The following is a 22,058-nucleotide window of genomic DNA, read 5'->3' on the forward strand; positions in this document are numbered from 1 at the left end:
GAGCAAGAAACTGCATAGCAGGAGACAATGTTTCTTTGTCCCATCCTGTGCCCTGTGAGCCTCGGTCGTTAGTCGAGCTCTCTGCTTGTGCTAGTGAGACACGTGATTTACTTGGCGCGTTCAGTGATTGTGTTTATAAAGTGCACAGTAACAATTATCTATCGTGGTTAAGTACACCACTGAGCAACGAGTGTTTGTTATTTTTTTAATTTGGGAATTGACCACTGAGGATCACGCTACAATTTCGTTGTTTTCTTTGTCTGACTTTTCCTCTTCCTTCAGTACTCCTTCATATAGGCGCTATACTGTTTCTTCTGTTCATTCGTCCAGGCTCTTCCTGTCTTTGCAGTTCTTTCGACTTGAAACCCTTCCAAATTTTGAATCATGGTCCGAAATATCTTCCTGACTAACATCTGATTTTCCTGGATGTTGGACTTTTCTAGATCTTTAAGAACGTTTTTAACCCAGGCCGTCGTTGTATTCTTCTTCCACAGGTAGTCGAATAACATTTTGGTTAGTCTGGTTTTGCCCATTCTGTACAAATTTCCGGGAAATGATAACCTTCTCTTTTTCATGGTCTCCGAAATTTTCTCCACATTTTTGTAGACTGCATTGTTGTTCCGAAGTTTCCAGCCGTTTTTGGTCTGGGTTGGGCCCAAGATCTTCCGTATTATTATTCTTTCTATGATCTCCAGCTTCTCCAACTTGTAATTCATCGAGAGGCATTCGCTGGCATACAGACATTCTGTTTTTACTACAGCATTGTAATGCCTTTTCTTGGCATTCCGTGAGATGCATTTTTTGTTATAGATGTTTTTAGTCAGTCTATAAGCTCTCTACATTTTTGAGATACGATCATCTACAGCAGCTCTCTCTAGTCTGTTCTCTTGTATGATTTCACCAACGTATTTGAACCTTTTAACCCCCTGAATCCGTTTAATATCTGTTTCAAGGAATTGTGGTCCATGTTTGTCATTCATCATGAACTTGGTCTTCTCTTTCAAGATCCTAAGTCCCGTCTTGCTACCGATCTTTTCTAGGAGGTTTATCTGTATAGTAGCTTCCTCTAAGTTTCCTGAAAGTATCGCAAAATCATCAGCGAAAACCAAGCAGTTGACTTTGATTACTCCTGAATTTCTTCCTAAGCAGATCGGGGTTATCCCTTGATTTTCAAGTTCGGAATTCCGAATTCTCACAATCATCTTCAGGACACAGTTGCATAATAGTGGTGATAATCCATCAGCCTGTCGCACACCTGTCTTAATTTCAAATGACTGAGACAATTCTCCCATTAATTTCACCTTTGAAGCTGTGCCCGTTAAGGTTTCTCTGATAATGTTTGCCAGTTTGGTTTTCACCCCAAATCCTCTGATGATCTTATCTGGGGTCTCTCTGTCCACCGAGTCAAAGGCTTTTTTGGAGTCAATGAAACAAAGCATTATATTTTTGCGGTTCAGCACTCTGTGGCGAATTATTGATTTCAAATTAAGTATTTGCTGAGCACAGGAGCGGCCTTTCCGGAACCCACTCTGGTATTCTCCAAGTTGCTTATCTATGATTCCTTCAATTCTGTTCAGAAGTATCTTGGAGAGGATTTTGTAAGCGACTGGGAGTAGCGACACGCCTCTGTAGTTGTTAACATCTTGTTTGTTCCCTTTCTAATGGAGTGGGTGGACCAGCGCTCTTTTACATTCGTCTGGCAGCTTTCCTGTCTTCCATATTTGCTGGAAAATATGGAAAGGTCGTCCATTATTTCCAATTGAGCCCATTTCAACATTTCTGCTGATTTTGAGTTATCTCCACTGGCTCTGTTGTTATTGAGACTTTTTAGGGCTTCTTTTATTTCTTCTTTTGTTCGTGGCATATCATCTTCTGGTTTCATAGGAGGAGTCAGAAATTCTAGTTTGTTTGTTGGAGGCAGTCAGTTATGGAGTTTCTCAAAGTATCTGGCTAATATATTGCAATTTTCTTGATTGTTTAGTCCAATTTTTCCTTGTTCGTTTTTGAATCTTAAACTTTGAAGTGGATATCCTTCAGGCTCTTCCTTAAAGGTTTGGAAGAAATATCTGGTGTTATTCTTAGTGAAGTTGTCTTTGAGGTTTTGTAACTTCGCATTCTCAAATGATCGTTTGGTCCTGTGCAATATCGCTGATGTTTCTTTCCGTTTTTTCTGAATTGTTCCAAGTTTTCCGTATTTCTTGAACATTTCCATTTTCTCCAAGTGTCAGATCCCTTTTCGAGTGCTCTCTCACATTCTTCACTCCGCCAGATCGTACGTTTCCTCTTTGCTAGTCTGCGTGTTTTCTTAGTGGCTTCTCTGATCTCTTGACAGGGATGTTGCCAGGTCTTTGTTCTAGGAGAGCGGTTTTCTTCTCTGAAGTTATTTATAATATCTTCTTTGATGTCCATTCGGTTGGTGTTGTATTTTTTGACTTTGGGTGGATTTTTTTTGGTGCAAGAAAATGTATTTTAACTATGGAGAGCAGGTAATCAGAGTCAAATTTACCATTTATAATCACTTTAACATTCCTCGCCTCCCTAGAGTTTGTCCTGGCTATTGCTACTTGGTCTAATTGGAATTCTCCTAGGTTAGGATTTGAATATACCCATGTCTTTGCTTTTCTTGGGAGTTTCCGAAAGTGACTTGACATTAGATTCAACTGGAAGGATTTGCAAAGTTCAAGGAGAATTTCTACATTCTTGTTTGTCCTCCTGTGTGCTTGGTAGTTTCCTACTATGTCTCTGTATTTTTTTCTTTCCCTATTTGTGCGTTGAGTCTCCCAGAAGGATTTTGACATGGTTCACAGGTATCCGGGCGAATTCTGTTTACAAGAGGTCCCAGAAGTCTTCAACTTTCTTTCTGTTTTCCAACTCGGAAGAGTGAGTTGACGTTTATGGTCCCAATGAAGTATTTATTCTTGAATTTCAATTTGGAAGGTGTTTCAAGACGCTCCACGCAGAATCCTAGGTCCCGATGCATTACGTACTGCAATGGTGGATTTCTCTTTAAAGTAACCGCCTGGGGTAGTGGTCTCATTTAGCAACTTTTCCATTCTGCATATGAAATTGTGTTATGTAAGGGTAGGAAATAAATTCCAAAGTAAGACCGAAATGACTGTTTCTCGTAGTTTACTAGGTTCTTCCGCTCTCTCTGCCAATGGGAACTGAAATTCCTCATCCACCTTTGAGACCGTTAACCGTATTTCACCATCTTCCTTTCTTAACCGGGCTTGGGACCGGCTGTGGTTATTATTATTATTATTATTATTATTATTATCATTATTATTATTATTATTATTGCAATTATTATTATATTACCGCTTCTTCCCACACCTATGGGGCCACGGATGCAAACCGTGTCGCATATGCGTATTGGTCCTGTTTTACGGCCGGATGCCCTTCCTGACTCATACAATTCGGAGAAATGTAATCACTATTGCGTGTTTCTGGGATGTTTGGTAGAGTGGTGTGTTGTCTGAATATGAAGAGGAAAGTGTTGGAATAAACGCAAAAGACCAGTCCCCGAGCCAGAATAATTAATCAAACATGAGTAAAATTCCCTACCCGGCCGGGAATCGAACGCTGGGGCCCTCTGAACCGAAAGCCTCAACGTTGACCATTCAGCCAGGGAATCGGACATTATTATTATTATTATTATTATTATTATTATTATTATTATTATTATATAATACAGTACTTGACAAAGAGGTGTTAAGTACCTGCCTGGCACCAGTTGAAGCCACACCCACATCCTTCGGATTCCACGATCGATGACCTACCGATTGAGCTACGTTGGTATTACCATTTCTCCCCTCTTGTGTATGAAGGGTATGGGTTCGGAACCTTTCGGTGTCAGGCCTGAAGGAAGACTTGTGCAGGATATAGAGTGTGCAGCCAACACATAAAGATTACCGGTGAGGGTTAGAGCAACTACTATCGTCTAGTGCCTCTTACAAATAATCACACTTTGAGCATCTTGACATGAGGTAAAAAAGTTGAACATTTCAAGTTCCAGAGCTAGCATAGGTTTAAAAACATCTGGACAGTTGTTGTATATCCTTAGTTTCTTAGAGGTATTTCACATTATTGGCATTTCTGACGAGATAGGTTTCCTTTCTCCTTTAATACAAAAAGTAATCTATATAGATCATGTTACATTTACTGTCTGAATGGATAGTACTTACATGATAGTCGTTTTGAGGAACAGCCTCTAGAAATGGATGCTCTACTAGTTCCACCATGAAGGGTCGATGTTCAGGGTTCTTCTCCAGACACCTACAACAAAATAAGGAAGTGTTTTACGACGCTTACATTCGAGATTAATTCTTTCGTTTGAATTATGAATTTCATCCCCTGAAACACGTGATGATTTTACTAAATTTTATAAAATTCAGTAGAAACCCGGTTATTTGGTGTAATCTGGGTCGGTGTCACTTAGGACAACTGATGTCTTCGGGATAGTGTGTGTGTACGTATGTGCGTGTGTGTATGTGCGTGCTAATTGGTTTGTTTTACCTTTGTAGCTTCTTGCCACCTTATTAACGACATTTAGTAGTATCGACGGTTGAATTTTCACAACAGTCGCTAGCTTTTGGCTTTGTGGTCTCTTGATGAAAATCTTAGGAAGTTTCTACTCATCTAAACGTAATCGCGAGACCATGTGTTCGGTTTAAAATCTACAAAATAAGGACTGGAACGGATTCTCCCAGCATCCCGAGGATAATATCGGTAATTTGAATCCTGCCTGATGCTGTAGAGCGTGAAGAAAAGGGCCATCTAACGCCTGTTCAATGAACTGGTTAGCGTAATACGAGCAGGCCTATACTGTTAATAAGCTCCATATTTGGAGGAAGTGACAATGATTATGTCACGAACAGTGGGAACAATACTGTTAGGTTTTACCAAATGAAGAGAAAAGATCAACACTGGACGAATTCGTTGAATGAAGACATGCTTATTAACTGATTTAGGTAATGATTCCATATGACACGGGTGTAATAGACGGTGGGTAGTTTGGGTATTTCATTAATTAAATAATAATCTGTCCGTCTCTGTAGTGTAGTGATTAGTGATTAGCTGCCACCCCCGGAGGGCCTGGTTCGATTCCCGGCTCTGACACGAAATTTGAAAAGTGGTGCGAGGCCAGGAACGGGGTCCACTCAGCTTCGGGAGGTCAACTGAGTAGAGGTGGGTTCGATTCCCACCTCAGCCATCCTGGAAGTGGTTTTCCATGGTTTCCCACTTCTCCTCCAGGCAAATGCCGGGATGGTACCTAACTTAAGGCTACGGCCGCTCCCTTCCCTCTTCCTTGTCTATCTCTTCCAATATTCCCATCCCCCCCGCAAGGCCCCTGTTCAGCATAGCAGGTGAGGCCACCTGTGCGAGATACTCGTCATCCTCCCCAGTTGTATCCCCCGACCCAGAGTCTGAAGCTCTAGGACACTGAGGCGGTAGAATTGGGATCCCTCACTGAGTCCGAGGGGAAAACCAACCCTGGAGGATAAACAGATAATGAAGAAGACATAATAATGTAAGAGGAGGCAGGCGACAGTGAAACCTGAAAATATTGTATTGAACCCATAATTCTACGGTGAGAAAAATTTTTATTTTTCTCAAATATTTATTTGGTATTCAGAAACTACTGTATGTTTGAGGGCAGCCATTTTGCGCTCCCAAGAGCCCGATGTTGCGTGGGAAGGTTCCCGCAAGGCGAGCTCGTGGATTGCCGGGACACCTCGGTGGAACTCGAGTGCCCGACAATTTTCTAAATTAATGAATTCTGCACAACGAGGGATTTTGACAAGATAGTAAAGGAAGAAATATATAAGCAAAATTATTCATACACCCTCTGTGAAGGTAGTGACACCAGGGACAATTTAGATGCAGTTAAGCCCAAGTGTGTGTTAGCGTGAGAACAGCGAGCTAGTAACACGTGCCAAGGTCATGGGCAGAAGGAAAACGCGCGAAACGCACGGGCAGAAACAATTTATTTCTTCTGTTGTGGGTGTAGAAAAATTATAAAATTAACACCTAACATAAGTGCAAGTCTGTCCGGAGTTCTGGGACAAGTCTTATCAAAATTGGTCTACTAGAAGCAAATTTGGCAGATTTCACAACCGAGCCTCATAGAGGGGATAGCGTCCTTCCGGAAATTATAAAAGAAACCCCCCACCGTAGATTTGGCAGTGTCGATCTGGAACTTGAGGCCGCGGGAGCTCGTGCCCGTCGTCATTAGAATTTCGCGCCAGATTGACCGACAATATTTCAATACATGTTCGTGGCTAAAGTCCATATATTTAGTAAGAAGAAAAGTGAATTGGAGAAGCTGTGAACGTTTGCAGACGAATTGGGAAGGTGTAGGCTGGTTGAAAAATACACAGCAGATTTTATTTTTATCATTTCCTGTACTCTTGTAAGTGAAGAAGGTCTGGGGGAAGCGATTCAAAATAGTTCGACTCCCTTATCGGCCGAACACCTGTTCTTGTTGAAACAACGGGGAGAGAAACCACTCTGGGAGACGCATCAGACAGTTATAGCCGACTGCAGAACGAGGGAAGTTCGTGGTGCAAGTTACAAAGAAAGTGCATTATTTATGGTAATTTTTAATCTCGTGTGTGTGTGAAGGGTAGTGTTTGGATGAGTGAAATTTTGAAAATGAAAATGTTATTTGTGAAAATGAGTGGCTAAGTACGAGGTTGCTGGGATGATGCAATCAGAATGCTGAGAATGTCACCATTGTGCAGGTCTGTCTATTTTATATTATGTTGTAGTTAGTTATTTAGTTACTGTCTGTCCTAAACAAAATTTCCAGATGATTGTCGGGTGATATGCGTAATTATCAGGCGAAAGGCGTTGTAAATTTTAGTCAGCGTGTGAAAAATTTCAGTGTGTAAAGTTCATGTCAAGAACGGTAAAATGCGACGCTTAAAATTTTGTGTTGAGATGAGATATCATTCAAGGTGCGGATTTGTGAACGTTATAAGTGTAAATTTGTCGTGGCGAATATTGTAATCTCAGGTGTCAGTTGCATTCAGAAATGCTGGTTAATAATAATAATAATAATAATAATAATAATAATAATAATAATAATAATAATAATAATAATAATAATGTTTACCGCGGGATAAGGAAATTCCTCTCTGTTAAATTACATTTAACCAGTTATTTTTACAAGGATCGTAGGCATATTTAGATAATGTCAAGAAAATTTGTTAGAGTCACAGTCGCTAATGGGAAGGAAATTGTGAGACATCGTGTATACCAGCGTTGCGAAAGGTCGATGTGTGCTCTTGGATTTTTGAGGTTCGAAAGTCGTAATAATAGTAAAGTCAGAGATGTGCTTAATAATGGTTGTCGTTTTCACCAGGGGATCGATGTATGAAAAAGGATCTTGAAGAAAAAGGGATTGAAAGCGATGGATTTATATGTACGTGGAGATGAGAGAGAAGTGTTACCGCTGAAATAAAGCGATGAGAAAGAGTGTTGAGACATTTTTGTAGAGGAAGTATTTAGGAACAGGCTGTGTGAAACAGGCTGTATCGTTTTCCGCAATCAATCCGAACTTGAGACGACTATGATGTGAAGCATTGTAAATTTATAGAACGATTCCAAGTGAAAACGACTCTAGTAAAATGTAAAGGTCTTGGTAGTAAACATCCAGTGATTTTTGTTAAGATAATGAACGATCTCACGGATTGAAGAGCACTTTGGACACGCGGTTGGGTCATATTTAATTTGTTCATCGGAGAGGTCATGGATAAGATGGTTGGAATTGATGATAGGCGATCTGCGAATTTCGAATGTGATGGTGATGATTATTATTTGGAAGGCATCCACTAAAAGGGAAACGTGTGTTGGGAATTTTCATTGGCAGCCCTGACACTTCAGTGCACAGGCTGAGATTGTGTTCGAGGTGGAGAATCGTTCGTCACGTCTATTTATTTTTGAGTTCACATATTATGATGAGGTAGACACTTGTCGTATTTTTCGAGAGGTAGGTACTTACTGTGTTTCGACTTGCATTCTTTTGATAATAGAGACGTGGTTCCGTCGTGCGTATTTTTTTTGTCTGACCAGATTCAGTGTTACTGTTGGAGGTTTGTTGGAAATTGCGGTTCGCCTGATATGTTAAGGGAGACGTAGTACGACCCACTTTGACGCCCGACGATAGATTTAGGACGTCACGTGTTTATTCTTGGAGTCACTGATGATGAGACGTCCTAGGTCACGCCCGACGATAGGATTTGGAAGGCATCATGTATATACTGATTAGGTTTAGGTTGTACAGATTTCAAGTGAGCCCGACGATAGGTCTGGGATGGTAGCTGTACACGCTCAAGTCTCGGTTTAGATGTTCTCTTTTGTTTGTTCTTTTTGGAAGTGGCCTGGAGGAAGGTAGCGGTTTACTGTGCGATATGATTTATTGTAGAGGGTCTATGCGAAGCTCTCATTGAGATAACGGGACTGCTGTTGATAAACGAGGGCTGTCCAAGTGTGGGACACCGACCCGATCTAGATTAAATATTTTTACTGTGTTTCTTCGTGCGTGTTAAGCTGTTTGACTTTGAGATGTTAATTTATTTTTACGAACTTCATTGTTTCTCGTTTTAACGTCCGTTTTCGTTTGATGGTGTGCATATTGACACTCAGTGTTTTAGAATGAGACTTGAGTTGCGAATGCGGTTTCGATTCGTCAGCCAGTATTTTATATTATTTTCACCTTGTCGTATTTTCATTCGTAGTCATAGTTAGAATAAGTAAGTAATCACTTTACCGGTAGTGTGTTGGGACAGACAGTAAATAGAGAGATCTGTACTGGTAGCATTGTTGTCAAGGGAAAGAATTCCTTAAATTTGTAGTAAATTTTGGCGTGGACTGGTAAATTTATTAAGCATAATAAACCCATTTCTAACCTGAAAATCGGTTCAATAATAATATTTTCAAGTGACTTTTCACTTTTTGATTAACTTCAGTGTTTGGCATTTCTTCTAAATGCATGATTAGTAAGTGTTTCCTGCATTTCGCAGTTTTGTTCCTTTAGAACGACTTAACGTAAGATCCTCCCGGATCATGTGGTTGTTGGTTCCTTCCGAACAGTTGTTTGGGTGATGCACAGTTAGCATCGGGATTAACGTATCACTTAAGGGTGTCATGAATGACAAATACATGGTGGAATTTTATTTCAATTGTGAATGATGCCATTAACTTGTAGTGAACACCATGCTTTCCCATAATATTTCGCAACCTATCCAAAGCAACTGATAGTCAGTTTGGTTCGATTAAGGGTCCATTCGGCGGATGTTCCGTATCCGTGAAGGGTATTTGACTGGTGGATAACCTTAATTAAGAGAAAATCAGGCGTTCTAATTGTTGAAAGTCAGATTTTCCACGGATCGTGTGGATTAACTCTCAGTTCTTGTTTGGAAAAACAGGCGCCCGGTTTTCAGGTCTTCCCCTTTTCAGTTTTTCAGTTTCGCTGTCCACTAACATATTAGCTTCTCTGAAGCAACTCTTCGACATTAGAAGAAACGAAGTGACGTTATGTAATGTGACTGTATTTGGAACTTTTCAAAAATCAATAATAAAATCTTTTTTATATTTTTGTGGCAAGAATGCATATTAAATTAACGATGTTATCGTGCTCTTTCAGTTTAATAAAAGTTAGTAAGCACATTTTTGCTCCTCATTTCAAGTAGTTAGGCTTTCTTCTGAACCCCATCGTTTGGTTAAGATCGTGACCGAATTTATTCCCGCAACGACCCAAGATTTAAGAGTTCTAAATTGTTCTACTATAGCAGCCGTGGCCGACCAACGATGGAATGGTAAGTTCAAGGGTTCAGTAGAAGTGTCGCGCCAACTGTGGGGCTTAAGTCACGATGAGGAGGACGATAATATTCCACGTTGGAGGACAGTAAGAAATAACACCAACGTGATGGCTTAAGTCACTTAACGGAGAGGGCTTGAGTGCATTAAAGGAAGAACTACGAGTCATGTTGGTTGACATCAGTTAAATGATGACCAATTGTAGAATAATAGTACACGTTGGGCCTCAGTAGAAGTGGCGCCATCAACTTTGGGGCCTTAATGTCACGATAACGATGAGGAGCCCAAAGTCACGATAACGATATGATGCCACGATAACGATAATGAAATTATCCATTGAAAATAAATGTTAGGAAAATATAAAATAATGTTGAGGCCTAAGCCACATTATAAATAATACAAGCGGGTGAGAACTATGGCTGAGCCACAGTTAAACGAATTATGCCCAATGAGAGTGCTAGATATTAACACGTTTAATGAGGAGCGTAACTACTTGGTAGATAATAATAATAATAACAGTCACAATGCATTTTAGGAAACCAATACTTAAAGCATTATTGAAGCTTATGTCATGTTGCCAATATAAATTTTGGAAGTGGTAACGCTGAATTACATTCAAAGTTTATGCGTTAACATGTTCTTTGTTCAATTAATTTACGGAAGCGAAACCATTTGGGATATTTATCCAGAGTAACTTATTAACTTTAGAATTTTCTTTTCATTAAACAAGTTTGTGATACCAGCCATGTAAACAAAATTTTATGAGACAACTGTTGGAATGTTGTCAGTTTCGATATTAAATTATAACAGCGTTTGTATGTGAAAACGCAGTAGGTAGTGAATTCTTTCCCTAGTAGTTTGGAGTATTCTGGTTGCATCAACAGCCAGCGTACTCATTATTGTATTCTTTGTGGTATTGTGAGATGGAAGGTCAGGCGACCTTGGAGAAGTTAATGCAGATGATAGAGGACATGAAAGTCCAGAGTGAGAATTTGAGTAGTAAGATGGAGGATACGAAAGGGCAAATGTTAAATAGTTTGGATAGTAAGATAGATAGTTTGGATAGTAAGATAGATAGTTTGGATAGTAAGTTGAGAGAGGACATGAAAGTTCATAATGAGAGTTTGAGGGAGGACACGAAAGTCCAGAGTGAGAATTTGAGAGAGGACATGAAGGCTCATAATGAAAGTTTGGATGGTAAGATTGAGGAGTTGCAGTCGAGTTTGAAAGACACTCGTGAGGAGTTACAGAGTAGTATCGAGGATACCCAGGCTAGGTGTAAAGAGTCTAGTGATGAGTTGAAGGCTGGATTGAAGAACGTAGTTCAGGAGACATACACTATTTGTACCGAACTTAAAGAGGAAGTTAGGGGTGAGATAGGTAAACTCAACCAGCGTTTTGATGATAGCCGAGTGGAAATTAGGGATGAAATTGACAAACAATTTGCGGAAGTGCAGGTCAGTTTAAAGAACGATTTCGACAAACAGTTTTCCAAAATCCATGACAGTTTAAAAACCGATATGGACAAGCGTTTTGACGAAAGCCACGACATGTACAGTCGGTTATGTGATAGTCAGGATGAGATGAGAAAGGAACTTGACAAGCATTTACTGGAAAGCCAAGCGGCGCATAAGCAGCTGATCGACAGCCAGGTTGAATTTAAGGACGACATTACACAACAGGTCGTAGAGATGCGGATCTCCAGTGATAAGGAAAAGGGGAAAACGCTAACCATAATAGAGGAACAACGTCAAATATTATCTGCGGACATTCAGTCACTGAACAACAAGGTAGATAAAATTAGTGTGGAATTGGAGAGTCAGGTATTATAAAAAACCGAAACCATGGAGAAGAAATTGTTGCAAGTTAATGAGGAAGCAATTAGTAAACTCCAAGTGGCTAATGAGGACTCCGAAATTTTAATTAAAGAAATTCAAGAGGAGTTAGTTGAAATGAAAAACGAACATACCAGGGAATTCAACGACAGGCAAGTTAGTATAGAACAGGACTTAAGGGAAATCACGTCAGCCCAGGAAGAGACAGACAAGAAAGTTGGGTTCATTAAGAGCGAAGTGAGCAGTTGGATTAGCAGCGTGGTAGATATGCAGTCCAAGGTGGACAAAGTATTAAGTCAAACCTCGACAGCTGTTAACTCTGACCTCAGTGGTCAATTGCCAAATATCAATCATGTGAATAATAACGGTCAGAGCTCGAATGTAGATACCAGTCGATCTCAAGGCTCAGGGGTCACTAACGTTATTAACATGATCAAGTTACATGAGGACCAGCCCAAGAAATTTAATGGAGGTCCACATACCACGCCGAAGGGGTTTCTTAAGGATCTCAGGGAGTACATCCGGGACGCCAAGATTCCTGAGGAACGTCAGTTGAGGGTAGCTGAAAGATATTTAGAGGGGGCACCACTTTTATGGTTTAAAGGCTTCCGATACCACTTTGATACCTTTGATGAGTTCCAGAGGGCGTTTCTTAATAAATTTTGGAGTACGGAAATTCAGCAGAGTCTTAGATTAGAGCTATACTCACGTCGGTATAATGCAATAGGCCCTACAAAGTTCAGTGAATACTTTATTGCACAAATGGTAAAGTTCAGAGAACTTGAGGCGCCGCCCTCGGAGCAAGAGTTGGTACAGGCCATTCAGAAGCAGTTACCTCCCGAAGTACAAAGGATGCTCATTGCATCAAAGGTAGAGACCCCCATGCAGGCAGAAATGATCCTTAGGCAATTGGATCATACCCATAATCAAATAGCACCCAGAGGGGGACGATCGCACGAGCAACATGTAAACACTGTTAGCCAGGTCCCAGAGGGAAGTCCAGAGGCACCTGAGCAGGGGAAACCACAGCCGATTGAGCGGAGGCGTGAGTTTCGGAATAACTGGGAACCCTCGCATCCACGAAATGAGGATTGGAAAAGGCGTAGGGGCAATTGGAATTATCCACAGAGGAGGAACCCTTACTGGAGGCGATACGATGGGGACAGAGAAAACCAGAGGAATTTCAGGAATGGACTTAATAACCGCAGGGACTGGGGAAATAATCGAACCCAGAACTTCCGCCGTGATGAGGATGAACGGTACCGTGAACGTGTTCAGTACACCGACGGGTTAAGGAAGGACCACGAAAGGAAAAAATGGCAGGGGGCTATACAGCGCCAGGACGTCAACACCGATTGTTTCGGGGCTGAAAGTTTGGAATTCCAGAAGGCACATAGGCAAGACCAACGAAACTCCGGTCTGAACCCGTTTGCGCCAGATTTTGAGCAGGAGTCAATATCGACTCTTGATAGAAGAAAAACAACTTCAAGTTCCCAGTAGGAAAAGGTTCAGAGTCTTTCATCCCAGATTCTGAAGGAGAGACGACCAAATGACGCACATAACATCGATAACAGCCAGAAACAGACTCCTAGCAACTCCCAATTCAATGATGATGGCAACCCAATAAAATTTAAAGGTTTATCATAGAGCCGAAGAAAGAATTCCACTACAGGATGACGCAGCCTTACCAGCTGGGGAAATGGTCACCGAAGAAGAAGAAGAAGAAGAAGAGGTACAACCAGTAAATATGATCGTCACATCGAGAGGAAGACAGGTCGAGGCACCACTCCAAGGACAGGCAAGCAGTGGGAGTAAAGAAGAGAAAGACGCTGAATGTTTACAATGTTCATTCTTAAGAGAAGACTTTGTTGATGACATCTGTAACGCGATCCTATTGTTGGAAGAAGAAAACAGGGAAATACGTGAAAGTAACAGAGCCCTACGTCAAGAGTGAGATCGGCTGGGAAATTTTACGTAGAATCATGGTTCATCTGTATCAAAATTCCCATGTACACTTTAGAATTTTGAAGGAATATATTTGTTTAAATATTTCCCCTTTCTGGGTAAACATTTCGTTGTTGTAGGTGGATTATGAACCCATAATTCTACGGTGAGAAAAATTTTTATTTTTCTCAAATATTTATTTGGTATTCAGAAACTACTGTATGTTTGAGGGCAGCCATTTTGCGCTCCCAAGAGCCCGATGTTGCGTGGGAAGGTTCCCGCAAGGCGAGCTCGTGGATTGCCGGGACACCTCGGTGGAACTCGAGTGCCCGACAATTTTCTAAATTAATGAATTCTGCACAACGAGGGATTTTGACAAGATAGTAAAGGAAGAAATATATAAGCAAAATTATTCATACACCCTCTGTGAAGGTAGTGACACCAGGGACAATTTAGATGCAGTTAAGCCCAAGTGTGTGTTAGCGTGAGAACAGCGAGCTAGTAACACGTGCCAAGGTCATGGGCAGAAGGAAAACGCGCGAAACGCACGGGCAGAAACAATTTATTTCTTCTGTTGTGGGTGTAGAAAAATTATAAAATTAACACCTAACATAAGTGCAAGTCTGTCCGGAGTTCTGGGACAAGTCTTATCAAAATTGGTCTACTAGAAGCAAATTTGGCAGATTTCACAACCGAGCCTCATAGAGGGGATAGCGTCCTTCCGGAAATTATAAAAGAAACCCCCCACCGTAGATTTGGCAGTGTCGATCTGGAACTTGAGGCCGCGGGAGCTCGTGCCCGTCGTCATTAGAATTTCGCGCCAGATTGACCGACAATATTTCAATACATGTTCGTGGCTAAAGTCCATATATTTAGTAAGAAGAAAAGTGAATTGGAGAAGCTGTGAACGTTTGCAGACGAATTGGGAAGGTGTAGGCTGGTTGAAAAATACACAGCAGATTTTATTTTTATCATTTCCTGTACTCTTGTAAGTGAAGAAGGTCTGGGGGAAGCGATTCAAAATAGTTCGACTCCCTTATCGGCCGAACACCTGTTCTTGTTGAAACAACGGGGAGAGAAACCACTCTGGGAGACGCATCAGACAGTTATAGCCGACTGCAGAACGAGGGAAGTTCGTGGTGCAAGTTACAAAGAAAGTGCATTATTTATGGTAATTTTTAATCTCGTGTGTGTGTGAAGGGTAGTGTTTGGATGAGTGAAATTTTGAAAATGAAAATGTTATTTGTGAAAATGAGTGGCTAAGTACGAGGTTGCTGGGATGATGCAATCAGAATGCTGAGAATGTCACCATTGTGCAGGTCTGTCTATTTTATATTATGTTGTAGTTAGTTATTTAGTTACTGTCTGTCCTAAACAAAATTTCCAGATGATTGTCGGGTGATATGCGTAATTATCAGGCGAAAGGCGTTGTAAATTTTAGTCAGCGTGTGAAAAATTTCAGTGTGTAAAGTTCATGTCAAGAACGGTAAAATGCGACGCTTAAAATTTTGTGTTGAGATGAGATATCATTCAAGGTGCGGATTTGTGAACGTTATAAGTGTAAATTTGTCGTGGCGAATATTGTAATCTCAGGTGTCAGTTGCATTCAGAAATGCTGGTTAATAATAATAATAATAATAATAATAATAATAATAATAATAATAATAATAATAATAATAATAATGTTTACCGCGGGATAAGGAAATTCCTCTCTGTTAAATTACATTTAACCAGTTATTTTTACAAGGATCGTAGGCATATTTAGATAATGTCAAGAAAATTTGTTAGAGTCACAGTCGCTAATGGGAAGGAAATTGTGAGACATCGTGTATACCAGCGTTGCGAAAGGTCGATGTGTGCTCTTGGATTTTTGAGGTTCGAAAGTCGTAATAATAGTAAAGTCAGAGATGTGCTTAATAATGGTTGTCGTTTTCACCAGGGGATCGATGTATGAAAAAGGATCTTGAAGAAAAAGGGATTGAAAGCGATGGATTTATATGTACGTGGAGATGAGAGAGAAGTGTTACCGCTGAAATAAAGCGATGAGAAAGAGTGTTGAGACATTTTTGTAGAGGAAGTATTTAGGAACAGGCTGTGTGAAACAGGCTGTATCGTTTTCCGCAATCAATCCGAACTTGAGACGACTATGATGTGAAGCATTGTAAATTTATAGAACGATTCCAAGTGAAAACGACTCTAGTAAAATGTAAAGGTCTTGGTAGTAAACATCCAGTGATTTTTGTTAAGATAATGAACGATCTCACGGATTGAAGAGCACTTTGGACACGCGGTTGGGTCATATTTAATTTGTTCATCGGAGAGGTCATGGATAAGATGGTTGGAATTGATGATAGGCGATCTGCGAATTTCGAATGTGATGGTGATGATTATTATTTGGAAGGCATCCACTAAAAGGGAAACGTGTGTTGGGAATTTTCATTGGCAGCCCTGACACTTCAGTGCACAGGCTGAGATTGTGTTCGAGGTGGAGAATCGTTCGTCACGTCTATTTATTTTTGAGTTCACATATTATGATGAGGTAGACACTTGTCGTATTTTTCGAGAGGTAGGTACTTACTGTGTTTCGACTTGCATTCTTTTGATAATAGAGACGTGGTTCCGTCGTGCGTATTTTTTTTGTCTGACCAGATTCAGTGTTACTGTTGGAGGTTTGTTGGAAATTGCGGTTCGCCTGATATGTTAAGGGAGACGTAGTACGACCCACTTTGACGCCCGACGATAGATTTAGGACGTCACGTGTTTATTCTTGGAGTCACTGATGATGAGACGTCCTAGGTCACGCCCGACGATAGGATTTGGAAGGCATCATGTATATACTGATTAGGTTTAGGTTGTACAGATTTCAAGTGAGCCCGACGATAGGTCTGGGATGGTAGCTGTACACGCTCAAGTCTCGGTTTAGATGTTCTCTTTTGTTTGTTCTTTTTGGAAGTGGCCTGGAGGAAGGTAGCGGTTTACTGTGCGATATGATTTATTGTAGAGGGTCTATGCGAAGCTCTCATTGAGATAACGGGACTGCTGTTGATAAACGAGGGCTGTCCAAGTGTGGGACACCGACCCGATCTAGATTAAATATTTTTACTGTGTTTCTTCGTGCGTGTTAAGCTGTTTGACTTTGAGATGTTAATTTATTTTTACGAACTTCATTGTTTCTCGTTTTAACGTCCGTTTTCGTTTGATGGTGTGCATATTGACACTCAGTGTTTTAGAATGAGACTTGAGTTGCGAATGCGGTTTCGATTCGTCAGCCAGTATTTTATATTATTTTCACCTTGTCGTATTTTCATTCGTAGTCATAGTTAGAATAAGTAAGTAATCACTTTACCGGTAGTGTGTTGGGACAGACAGTAAATAGAGAGATCTGTACTGGTAGCATTGTTGTCAAGGGAAAGAATTCCTTAAATTTGTAGTAAATTTTGGCGTGGACTGGTAAATTTATTAAGCATAATAAACCCATTTCTAACCTGAAAATCGGTTCAATAATAATATTTTCAAGTGACTTTTCACTTTTTGATTAACTTCAGTGTTTGGCATTTCTTCTAAATGCATGATTAGTAAGTGTTTCCTGCATTTCGCAGTTTTGTTCCTTTAGAACGACTTAACGTAAGATCCTCCCGGATCATGTGGTTGTTGGTTCCTTCCGAACAGTTGTTTGGGTGATGCACAGTTAGCATCGGGATTAACGTATCACTTAAGGGTGTCATGAATGACAAATACATGGTGGAATTTTATTTCAATTGTGAATGATGCCATTAACTTGTAGTGAACACCATGCTTTCCCATAATATTTCGCAACCTATCCAAAGCAACTGATAGTCAGTTTGGTTCGATTAAGGGTCCATTCGGCGGATGTTCCGTATCCGTGAAGGGTATTTGACTGGTGGATAACCTTAATTAAGAGAAAATCAGGCGTTCTAATTGTTGAAAGTCAGATTTTCCACGGATCGTGTGGATTAACTCTCAGTTCTTGTTTGGAAAAACAGGCGCCCGGTTTTCAGGTCTTCCCCTTTTCAGTTTTTCAGTTTCGCTGTCCACTAACATATTAGCTTCTCTGAAGCAACTCTTCGACATTAGAAGAAACGAAGTGACGTTATGTAATGTGACTGTATTTGGAACTTTTCAAAAATCAATAATAAAATCTTTTTTATATTTTTGTGGCAAGAATGCATATTAAATTAACGATGTTATCGTGCTCTTTCAGTTTAATAAAAGTTAGTAAGCACATTTTTGCTCCTCATTTCAAGTAGTTAGGCTTTCTTCTGAACCCCATCGTTTGGTTAAGATCGTGACCGAATTTATTCCCGCAACGACCCAAGATTTAAGAGTTCTAAATTGTTCTACTATAGCAGCCGTGGCCGACCAACGATGGAATGGTAAGTTCAAGGGTTCAGTATCATTACGGCAATATAATGCGTTCCCGGAAGCTTACAGACTGGACACAGAACACTCTACAATCTTTACAATAACACTTCGTTTGACTTGTGTTATTTCAAAATAATATCATTTAAGACTAATGGTTCTTGTCTTCGAAGTAGGCAGACCTAGAATAGATGCACTGCTGTTAACGTTTAGGAGTCCGGCTCCATGGTTGAATGGTTAGCGTGCTGGATTTTTGTCCAGGGGGCTCGAGTTCGATTCCCGGACGGGACGGGGGTTTTTCATTGGTTAATTCGGATGTCTCGGAAGCTGGGTGTGTGTGCCTTCTTCATAGGCGCGCAGGTCACCTGTACGTCGTCATCTCGAAAGACCTGCACCAGACCTCTTCGGAGACCACACTCCATTGCTTCAACGATTAGGAAGTTTTTGGAAACAGCCTGAGAAATCTTGTGGTGTCAACTCATCTGTCAAAGCTTTTTGGATAACTGCAATGTGCTTGTATTATCGCTAGATCTCGGATTTTTAGGTGGCAATAGGTTAGAATGCAAAGTAATTTGGTTTGTAGGAGGTGTCATGCAACCCGTTGTACCATAATGTAGCAAGAGTAACATAAATTCAAGGAGTTATATAGGCCGTACCCCTAATATCTATGCAAATCACATAGCATAACCGCTGTACGGGGTAGTATATACTTGTTGTTCGCTTAAGTAAATTTGCATTTTAATCTATCAGTACCTCAAAATCCGGACTCTAATTATCACCTTCCTTTCAGAGTTCTAATCAGACACCGAACGGTGAAAAATTTGCACGTTAACGTATTAGAAGAATATGAAAGGTTTGAAGTAGCTGGTACTTCGTGTTAAGAAATGTCTACACTGACAGAGCACGACGTGGTCATGTCATTCACTAAGATCCACTAAGCGATGTAACATATGTCGGTCCCGTTCAGGGCGGCGCATCTATTGAATACATAGCCCATGAATTAATGCTCTCATCGGGAACAAATATGAAGTGCTTCATAAATATAGACTCTCAATGAATGTTCTTGAAGCGCCTGACGAATGTGATACTGAATATGGATGTAGGGCAAGTTAGGAACTGTGCTTTTATTGAGCTAATTTCAACAGTCCATAGCGATAATTAAATATATGTTTGAGTCTTGATAAAGAAATATTATAAACGTACACGACAATCAGCACACTGCATGAATGATTTATTTGAGCAGGGAAGAAGCTTCCATGGCTTTTAAACTACTGTTATGTTATTTTCTCAGGTTGGACCCAATTGTTATTTTATGTACAGATAGTCGACGTTTCGAATTAATTATATTGTTCTTTATCAAGGCGAGTGATTGTTTCTCTGCTCAATTCGAGGTGTCGGACCCCCCAAGCAGCTACGAAGGTAGTCTCTGTGCCTTGCCTTGTACCGCAGATCAGCCGTGGCGATTCCGTGTTGGCTCCCTATGCAGTTCCCTTGCTTCATAAATACTCCAATCTCCAACCCCTCTCCGGCCAGCGGTTGACCAGTTTCCATTTGTATTTGACTTGCTGTTAGTGGTGAGACTGTTACTTCACTTCTTCGTATTTCCTACCTCACTACGTAGAGGTGCTATACACGTTGCCTAACCTGGAGACACAGTGACTCGGCACACGACACGTTTTTTTCGCCACGCTTGGCGTAGATCAGCCGCCAGGTTCCGTGATCCCTGAGGACGTTCTTGAAACATGTTTCGCCCGATGGTCGAAGGGAAATTCCCGTTACTGTTCTGTACCTTGGGGAGATCCCTGTGTCTTCATACGCTGTCCTGCATACTGGTAATTAGTGGACAATAGAAATGTTTGACAAAGGTTGTGTATTAAGACATGTGAGCTTGCATCTAGGAGATAGTGGGTTCGAACCACACTGTCGGCAGCCCTGAAGATGGTTTTCTGTGGTTTCCCCATTTTTACACCAGGAAAATGCTGGGACTGTACCTTAATTAAGGTCACGGCCGCTTCCTTCCCACTCCTAACCCTCTCCTATCTCATCGCCGCCATACGACCTATCTGTGTCGATGGTACGTAAAAACAAATTGAAGTGCGCCGCCGAACAACGCTGTATGGAACATTTTCCATTTTTAACAGTAGAGGCAAAAAAAACTTAAAATAATAACATTAAATAATTTAGTCCTTATATCAAGGAAACAGGCACGTTACATCATCACAATACATATCAACTCTTAATCAGCTGTCTATAACCGAACTTTTCAAAATAGAAGTAGTTTTAAAAGGAATATCAGTCGAACAATGATGTATGTCACTTACTGGAACAATGCTGTATATTATTTATTGGTGAACTTACGAACAAGACATGGATTTCTCAGAAAAAATTCGATCCTATGTATACCCATACTGTTCGTTGTGGGTATTCAGGATTTAAGTGTTAAACCTTCACCAGTTCTTATAATTACTGACTCTCTCAGTGTCTTGAAGACTCTACAGTCCACCTGCTACATACAAACTAACGGTTCATCAAGTACAGATCATTCAGAGATGTCGAAAACTTACACGTCTCAATATTGATGTGCATTTTCTGTGGATACCTAGCCATAAAGGTATCCAACACAACGTATATGTTGACCGCTAGAGCAGCGACGCATTTGGGCGAACGACTAGATTCACCAGTGTCTATTCGAGTCTATGTGCCACGTATCAGGCAGCGTTCCCGGACACAAATTGACGAAGAATGGTATATCACAAAAAGGCAACGGGGAAAACAATACACTGCAGTCCAACCATACCCTCCTCACGCACCTTGGTTCTCCAAATGGAATGCTTGTCGCCGATACGCCAGTTCTCTTAGGCAATTTTGCAAATAATCTATACCAGATAGGAGTCCTAAACTCGCCTTACTGTTCCTGTGATCGCCAAGCAATCGCTGACCACAACCACATCTTCTCGTGCCATCGTTATAATGTACGTATATAATAATGTATAATCATAACAACTTTACTTTCATTGAACTTCCAACTACCACTCAACATACAGTGCATTTTATCATCCCAACAACTTTTTCTTTTGCTAGTTGCTTTACGCCGCACCGACACAGATAGGTCTTATGGCGACGATTGGATAGGAAATGCCTAGGAGTGGGAAGGAAGCGGCCGTGGCCTTTATTAAGGTACAGCCCCAGCATTTGCCTGGTGTGAAAATGGGAAACCACGGAAAACCATCTTCAGGGCTGCCGACAGTGGGGTTCGAACCCACCATCTCCCGAATAGTGGATCATCCCAACAACTAGGGGTGTATAATGCAATCGCCATATTCTAAAAAAATACACCAATTTAAGACAATAAGTTTGACGTGGTACGACATCGGAGAAAATAACTAAACCTACTACAGTTGCAGTGTTTCAATTTGTTCTTTTTTCCTCTGTGTATGTGTGTGTGAGCATTCTTTAAGGACTCAGAGCGTAATCCAAGTATATTATTATGGAAGATTGATAAGCGTCTATATATTATCAGTGTATTTTTAATGTACCTATATATACATTAATTAATAGATATGTACAAAAAATTGATATGTTTTACCGCGTTCTTAGCGGCAGCCTGCAAATACAGGAGGTTTTTCCAAAATAAATGGAAATTATATAATGTATTTCTAGATGACTGTTTGGTCTGGTATCTAAAGCCAATAAATTAAAAAATATATATTTCGTTAATAATTAAAAATAAATTCTAATGAAATACGAAATACGAGGAACATTGTATATGGAATTAGCCCGCCTGGTGGCCATGATCGTAAGGCGTTGAACTCTAAACGGTCTGACACCGTGGTTAGCCGTTTCGAGTCCTGTTGATCGAAAAATATTTTCACGATCGAAATGTTGGTTGGCAGGGTAAGGGAGGTGGTGATACACAATTTCTAATTACTAGATTCTTCTTCTTAATCTGTTTATCCCCCAGGGTTCGTTTTCCCCTCGGACACAGCGAGGGATCCCACCTCCACCGCCTCAAGGGCAGTGTCCGGGAGCTTCAGACTCTGGGTCGGGGATACAACTGGGGAGGATGACCAGTACCTC

The 22,058-nt window shown here is 40.7% G+C and overlaps 1 protein-coding gene across 1 annotated transcript in view; it reads right to left on the reverse strand.

Annotated features, from left to right (window-relative positions):
* The window catches only part of ninaC (STKc_myosinIII_N_like and MYSc_Myo21 domain-containing protein ninaC), a 373,628-nt gene that overhangs the window by 249,223 nt on the left and 102,347 nt on the right, over positions 1-22,058 (reverse strand). The window contains exon 8 of the mRNA XM_068227259.1: positions 4,185-4,275. Within this exon, the coding sequence (XP_068083360.1) occupies positions 4,185-4,275 (91 nt within the window). The remainder of the gene's footprint in view (positions 1-4,184; positions 4,276-22,058) is intronic.

The sequence above is a fragment of the Anabrus simplex genome, chromosome 4 (genome assembly GCF_040414725.1).
Source record: "Anabrus simplex isolate iqAnaSimp1 chromosome 4, ASM4041472v1, whole genome shotgun sequence".
Taxonomy (NCBI): Eukaryota; Metazoa; Arthropoda; class Insecta; order Orthoptera; family Tettigoniidae; genus Anabrus; species Anabrus simplex.